The sequence below is a fragment of the Xyrauchen texanus genome, chromosome 27 (genome assembly GCF_025860055.1).
Source record: "Xyrauchen texanus isolate HMW12.3.18 chromosome 27, RBS_HiC_50CHRs, whole genome shotgun sequence".
In the NCBI taxonomy this organism is placed as follows: Eukaryota; Metazoa; Chordata; class Actinopteri; order Cypriniformes; family Catostomidae; genus Xyrauchen; species Xyrauchen texanus.
Genome location: NC_068302.1, coordinates 6,785,719 through 6,793,683, shown reverse-complemented (window position 1 = coordinate 6,793,683; position 7,965 = coordinate 6,785,719). Strand labels below are relative to the sequence as shown.

The 7,965-nt window shown below is 36.7% G+C and overlaps 1 protein-coding gene across 1 annotated transcript in view; it reads left to right on the top strand.

The window, feature by feature from the left end:
- Window positions 1-530: 530 nt before the first annotated feature.
- LOC127621527 (WD repeat-containing protein WRAP73-like) overlaps window positions 531-7,965 on the top strand; it is a 30,927-nt gene continuing 23,492 nt past the window's right edge. The window contains exons 1-4 of the mRNA XM_052095190.1: window positions 531-618; window positions 2,787-2,894; window positions 4,385-4,537; window positions 6,675-6,791. Of these exons, the coding sequence (XP_051951150.1) occupies window positions 2,826-2,894; window positions 4,385-4,537; window positions 6,675-6,791 (339 nt within the window). The 5' untranslated portion in view covers window positions 531-618; window positions 2,787-2,825. The remainder of the gene's footprint in view (window positions 619-2,786; window positions 2,895-4,384; window positions 4,538-6,674; window positions 6,792-7,965) is intronic.

Below are 7,965 nucleotides of genomic sequence, written 5' to 3'. Positions count from 1 at the left end.
AAATAGGCTGGTTGATTGTTAGTGCATTTAGCTGTGGAGGGTTGGGTTCTGGGATACTGGGATTGGGTTGGGTGGGGGGAAGGAGGAGGCGTTAGCCGCCGTTTGGACTCACACAAGCGGGAAACACTAATCCCACAAGAGCTCGCTGATTGTGATTAAAACTGGACATTTCCATTAATTCAATTCACACATTACAAATGATGTATGCTTGAGCTGTGAAAAATTCCCTCGGCTTGTATAAAGACTTTCCCGAACAACATTACAACGTTTTAATTACCATTTTCTCGTGACAGTATAACAAACGTTTTACATCTCCATTAAAAATATACAAGCGGAAATAACACGCAGAAAACTCGTAAAATGACTTAGCCCGAGTTTTGTTTATATTATTTCTAGTGCATACAAGAAAATGAACAATGGAACATCATTTCCCAGAATTCAACCGTGACAAAGACAAGAACGCAAGGTTCTGATTGATTGTCAAACCCATTCAAATGACGTATTTGCCTACGTCACTTCCAAAACAACAGATTAGGTTGGGACAGTTGCATACTCTGTACTCTTCAATGGATATCAAGGGTCAAAAACTCTTCTAAGCGGCACCTACTTCAAAAAAAGGTACATTATTAAAACACGTACAACGAGCGTTTTGTTAACTCGGATGTAAGATATGCAACCAGCGTGCTTACTGTAGCAATCAAACGTAAACGTTTGCGAAGCCAGATGAAGGTGAATTCATTGATGAAAGTAATGTAAAATGTAATCATTGATGTATCATAACATAGTATTGGTATCAAACTTGGGATTTGGTACAGTTACCATCGGCTTAATTATACTCTTCGAAAAATGCCGTTTAATTAACACATATTTCCGTGTGTTACAAATCCCAGTAAGATGCCTACCGAGACATGACAGGCGTGGTCGCGTTTATTTGTCATCATAAGCGTAGGTAGTCAGCTCACTAGGTTTCCTGAAACAGCCTTTGCGACCCTGTAAGCTAACATAACTTCTTAAAGGTGCACTCAGTATTTTATTACATTTTTTCCTAATTAAAAAAGATTAACTACTTAGCCCTCATGCACTGTTGAGCGTAGTCAATAATAATAATAATAAAAAAATATATATTTATTATATAAAATCTATAAAAACAGCCACAATGCACAAAAACATAGACACGAAGGGCTGAGAATACCAAAAATCAAAAGTGCAAAACACACACACACGTTGTGTTTCCATGTTTTATGGGGACTTTCCATAGACATAATGGTTTTTATACTGTACAAACTTTATATTCTATCCCCTAAACCTAACCCTACCCCTAAACCTAACCCTCACAGAAAACATTCAGCATTTTTACCTTTTCAAAAAACATAATTTAGTATGATTTATAAGCTGTTTTCCTCATGGGGACCGACAAAATGTCCCCACAAGGTCAAAAATTTCAGGTTTTACTATCCTTATGGGGACATTTGGTACCCACAAAGTGATAAATACATGCTCACACACACACACACACACACACACACACACACACACACACACACACACACACACACACACACACAACTGAACTGGTCAGACTATAAAACAGAACAACATTTTAATATTTGTCTAAAAAACAATAAATCAGCCACAATGCAGAACACACACTTACAGCAAAATGAATTGTTGAGACCATAACACATCTACAATTCTGAACACATACACACACACACACACACATACAGTCGTCTTGTTACGACCAAGGATAAATTCTACTAATTTCAGGTATGCAAAAACTGACAAACAAATTAGAAGTCTTTGATAATGTTTAAATATATATCTAAATGCAGAACAAAATCTAGAAATCATGTTCTCTTCAACCAGGGATGAATAAGTAGCTCTCTGCAGCCATTTAGTGTTTATACTTGTAATTTCATCTTCTTCTTTTTTTTTTAATGGACAGCACAGTTTGATTCTTGAGACGTTATGTTTTCAAATGGTATATAATTTATGGGGATAGGTCCAGAACTTGAGAAAATATTAAGAAAATAAAAAAAGTCAAATTTCAAGGTCATATAGGTAAATAAATTATTAAATAAAATAGGTCTAAATACCCAAAACAAATACACCCAAAATGCACAACTTTAGTGCTTTTACATTATTTAATATAGAGTTGTTACATTTCTTTCATAATAATTAAAAGAATGACTCATTTATTTTTTCTGGTCACTTTTGACTGGGAATATCTGGAATGTGATTTAATGATAAACAGTGCACAAGGTCTAAGAAATGAATTGTGATTTTGAAACATATGTACAAAATAAAATACAAAATATAATCACTCACATGAGATGAAGACAACAATCACATTATAAGTAACCTTATAAAAGCTGTTTTATTCTACATAGAGACATAGGGCCTCCTCATGGGGGTGGCCATGATAGGATCACATGACCAGCTGATTACTACTCACATATTCTCAGTAATTGCCCTATTATTGGACACTTACACTTATGGAATAAATTAATCATGGCTGATTATGAATAGTGAATTTCTACAACAACATCTGTAATTGAAAACTATTGTGTTTAACTAATGCTGCGTTCAGGCCAGTAGGTGTACGGTGTAAGTCTGAGACGACATAAACAAGTGCACATTTAATTTATTATGTGACTTGTCTGCACATAGGCTAGTATTGCAATGTATCAAGTATACAGAAACCCACAGTAGGTATGAAGTAGTCAATATATTTTCATAAAAATGCATTGTAATAAATATACCTGAATATGCCCTTTTGGTTACAGAGTCGCCTAATTGGAGTATTTACTGTTGGTTCTGGTAGCATGAATTTCTCTGAGGTCATCAAGCAGTCCAATCAAGTGTGCAAAGTTTCTCCAGATGGCAAATATTTGGTAAGGTGTTTCTATCACTGCAAACAACATGCCACATGATAGACCAGGTAATCAGGGCTTTTTAACATTTCCAGGTTTTGGCAAGAAATATACTTCTGAAGCCTTTGGAAATAGCAGCTTTTCTGCATTAATTAGTCATGAAATGTAATCTAATTTTCATTAAATTCACAAGTATGAGCTAATAACACACAAAAAATGATAATGTGTTATGTCTTTATTGAACATATCCCATTAAACCTTCATAGTACTGTGGAAAAAGTAAGTGAACCCCTAGGTTAAAGATGACCCAAAAAAAGCAAATTAGAGTCGGGATTTGGAAAACCTGGCATCCAATTAATGAAACTAGATTGGAGCTGTAGGTTAGAGCTACTTTGACTTATAAAAAGTATTTATAAAAATATTTTGAGTTTGCTATTCACAAAAAAGCATTTGCTGATATGGACCACGCCTCACAAAACATATATTTCAGAAGACCCACGATTAAGAATTGTTGCTTTGCATAAAGCTGGAAAGGGTTACCAAGTTATCTCGAAGAGCTTAGATATTCGTCTTCCCACAGTTAAACAAACTGTCTATAAATGGAGATGATTTAGTACTGTGGCTACTCTCCCTAGAAGTGGCCATCCAGCCGAGATGACTCAAAGGGCAAACTGCAGAATGCTCAATGAGGGAAAAAAATAATCCTAGAGTGACAGCGAAAGACTTGAAGGAATCATTGGAACTTGTTAACATCTCTGTTTATGAGTCTACTATAAGGAAATTGTGTCCATGTTATTACACCACAAAGGAAACCGCTGCTTTCCAACAAAATCATTGCTGCATGCCAGAAATTTACCAAAGACCACCGTGGCGCTCCAAAACACTTTTAAGAAAATATTTTTTGGATTGATGAAACTAAGATTGAATTGTTTGGGAAGAACACACAGCACTACATATGGCATAAAAAGGGCACCGCATACCAACATGAAAACATCATCACAACGGTGAACTACGGTGTGGGAAGAATTATGACTTGGGGCTGCTTTAGGGCCTGGACCGCTTGCCATCATCAGCAAAAATTAATTCCCAATTTATCAAGATATCCTACAGGATAATGTCAGGGTGGCTGTGCCCCAGCTGAAGCTCAGTGGAAGTTTAATGGGATGTGTTCAATAAAGACATGAAAGATTTTAATTAGTGTGTTGTTAGCTTAAGCACATTGTGTTGTCTATACTTGTGACTTTAATGAAGATGAGATCACATTTTATGACTAATTAATGCAGAAAACTGGCTAAATCCAAAGGGTTCACATACCTTTTCTTGCCACTGTATTACACAGCATAATGCTCTATGTTTATACTACAGTTAAAAAAAAGAACATTTTGAGAAGGTGTGCTAGATTTATACTGCTAAATCACAGTCTGTGAAAAAGGTCAGCGATTATTTTTTTTACAGTGTCCACCAGAGTTGATTTCTTCTACCTATTTATCCCATATTATCTCGACTCATAGGCCACCTGTGTTCAGTACCGCCTGGTTGTCCGTGATTTCAACACTCTTCAGATTGTTCACCTGTACACATGCCTGGACCAAGTGATGCACATGGAGTGGTCTTCCGACTCTCTGTTCATCCTTTGTGCCATGTATAAGAGAGGACTTGTGCAGGTACTGTAAGTTGCTCATTGTGTTTCTGATAAACATTTACCTGATTTCAGTTTGGATAAATTCAACCCCTACTCATATGGTCCTGAAAAGCTTTGAAATAATTTGAAACGTTTTATCCTAGCATGTCATAAATCTAGGTGTTTTTTTTTTTTTTTTAAAGCGCTTAAGCATTGTAGTTACCCTTTAAAAGTAGCGTATCCTTAATAAGGTTAATAAAAACAAAGTTTTTACATTTTCCTCAGAAAATGTGCTTGGCCATGCAAAACCCGATACCATTTACCATAGTGTGTCAAAAGATCCCAGCCCTGTGTCTCTAAAATATTCTGGCCCCTCCTTCAAGTCTTTGTGATTTCTTGCACCTGATTTAATGTCTGCCAGGCAAAAGTAGTAAGTCTGATCTAAGGTTATCAATTGTAAATTTGAATATTTGTCGAATTTAACATAAAAAGGCTCTTTTGAATGCTAAAGCTGTGCATTCAAATTTTGGATGCGTGCCAAATGCTGACAAAGACTTAAGACCGAATGCATTCCTGCTCTAAAAAAGGCTAGATGCATCACACCAAATACAGTTGAACAGAACGCATGTTTCTTAAAAACATAGAGCTCCTGCATGAGATGCTGAATAAACTACAAAACGTGACGAAATGGTCAAAGAAATCTGTCTAGCGCTAGACTTTGTCTAATTGTACAGAGTGGTTATCTGAATTACCATAGACTTGGTCATTTCAAACCAGTCTGGCCATTCTCTGCTGACTTCTCTCATCAACAACAAGGCATTTCCGACCACAGAACTGCCACTCACTGGATGTTTTTTGTTTTTGGCACCATTCACCATTCTTAAATTCCATAATCGATGCATTGAAATTTCTTTGAAAGATCGATGCAACACAATACATCTTCACACCCTTAGCCACAGTCACACCATGTCCTAACCTGATGGTAAATGACACACGGTAAAAGGTATATTTTCTATGGTGAGTTTTTGTCCTAACCAGCAGTGACAAGTGATGGTACATTCTATCGATCGCTTATGTTCGGCATTGCGCGGGTAACTCCGTCCACTGTGAACTGGCACTGGTCCAAAAACAAAAAAAAAATAAGGCTGGGCATAGAAATGCATAAATTCTTCAACTACAAACTCTTCAGACATGTTTCTGCTCTCTGTTTTGTGCAGCTGGTTTGTGTTCTGTTGTCGCTATCGCTGTTGAGGATCTGTTTTAGATAAACAATATGAGTTTTCACTTGAAAGCCTCAATGTCGTGAGTGGGCTGCGTGAACTGTTGCTCTCATGCACTATCAAGAACGCACACAGGAGATCGGCGGTCAGTAAACATTTTCACTAAATGACATTAGATTTCGGTTTGTTTCTCAGCAAACCTTATCGTATGCTTAACAATCATGGAATAATTTATTAGACTTCTGAACGACACTTGGTGGTCACCATAAACTGCCATTGTATGACATCACAGAGCACAAATATTTTCCACAATTTCTCCTTTTTTGTTAAGAAAAAGAAAGTCATATAGGGTTTTCTTTCTAAATCTAAATCTTTTTTTTTTCTTTTTTTATTGCACTTTAGTTTAAAATGGAATACAACTTTTACAGCCAGGAATGTTCTTTGCAAAAATATAACATGGTGCAGTTTGACTTGTATGTATTCATTGTGCCCTCTTGTGGTCTAAGGAAGCTACGTCATTACAAAAATCTGGTGACATTAAAATTCAAATTTAATGTTGACAGCCCTAGTCTGATCTAGAAAAGTAATAGCACACCTCTTCTCAACAACTGCATTATTTGAGGAATCACTTTTGTCTGTAGCACAAACGTTGCAGGCCGAGTTACACGCTAAAGTTTAATCCCTAAATCTAAGTATGAGCAACAATAGTGATGCTTGCCTCAGCAAACACCACTAATGGTAACTTTAAATTAGAAAGTATTAACTTTAAGATGAGTAGTTTTATTTCTGTTGACAAGAAATAGATGAAAACCCATGTTTAGTTGAACTAAAAGGACCTTACCTTTGTAACGGAAGCCAGTGCAAGTCTTTCATGTTGAGGAATTCATAAAAAAGCAACTGGGGTCAAATATATTTGTAACTAAAGAAAGTGTTTGTGTGTTGCTCTCTATTCACTTTCAGGTGTGGTCTCTAGAGCAGCCGGACTGGCATTGTAAGATAGACGAGGGTTCAATTGGACTAGTTTCATCACGCTGGAGTCCTGACGGACGTCACATTCTCAACACCACTGAGTTTCATGTAAGTATGAAGGTAGGAGGAGTCTATCCTGCACTGTCACCTGTTGTCCATAAATAAGGACCTGAATATAACAGACACTCTGTAGACAGTGCTGATTTCTGTCTCATAAGTCTGTGGCTTTGCAGAGTTTATATACTGTTCAAAAAAGTACAATGGTTGTACCATGATACAGTGATGGTGTCAGATGGTAATGCCATGGTACTTTGATGAGTGTAACTTTTATATACAATACATTTTTATCATATTCATGTACCACATTATTTATATGGTGCTCCAAGGTATCTCTGTCTCTCTGTTTTCTGTCTGCTCCTCTGTATTTCTGGATTACACTTGGGCTTAGTGCCACAGTGGTCGCCTGTCGCCTGAACTTGATTCCAAGAATCACTGACACTTGCTGAGGTGCAGGACAGCTGTGTGTGGGTTCTCTATGCACTTGGAAAGAACTGTTGGTCTGTGGAATTCTTGCTCTTTGTCTAGAATGTCTGAGGTTGAAAGATGGATTGACATTACACTGCTTTCTTCCCCTTGAAAATCTCAAGTTAAAGGGATAGCTCAAGCACATGTGTATGACTTTCTTAACACAAGTGAAGATCTTGACAAGAAAATCTGGGTTCTGTAGGTCCATACAATGCAAGTGAATAGTGTCCAGAACTATCAAGCTCCAAATGGCATATAAAGGCTGCATAGAAGTAATCCAGATGACTCCAGAGGTTAAATCCATATCTTTGATATGATAGATGTGGGTTGGAAACAAATAAATATTTAAGTCCTTTTTTATTATAAATTCTCCCTGTCCAGTAGGTGGTGATATGCATGAAGAATGTGAATCACCAAAAACAAAGGAAGAAAGTGCAAGTGGATATTTAGAGTATAAAAAAAGTTAAATATTGATCTGTTTCTCACCCACACCTAGCATATCACTTCTGAAGACATGGATTAAACCACTGGAGTCGTATGGATTGATTTTATGCTGCCATTATGTGCTTTTGGACCTTCAAAGTTCTGGCCATCATTCACTTGCATTGTATGGACCCACAGAGATGAAATATTCTTCTAAAAATCTTTGTTACACACATCTGTGATGTATGAGGGTGAGTAAATGATGAGGGAATTTTCATATTTGGGTGCACAATTCCTTTAAAAGTTTAGGTAAAATAACAGAGCATAAAGATGG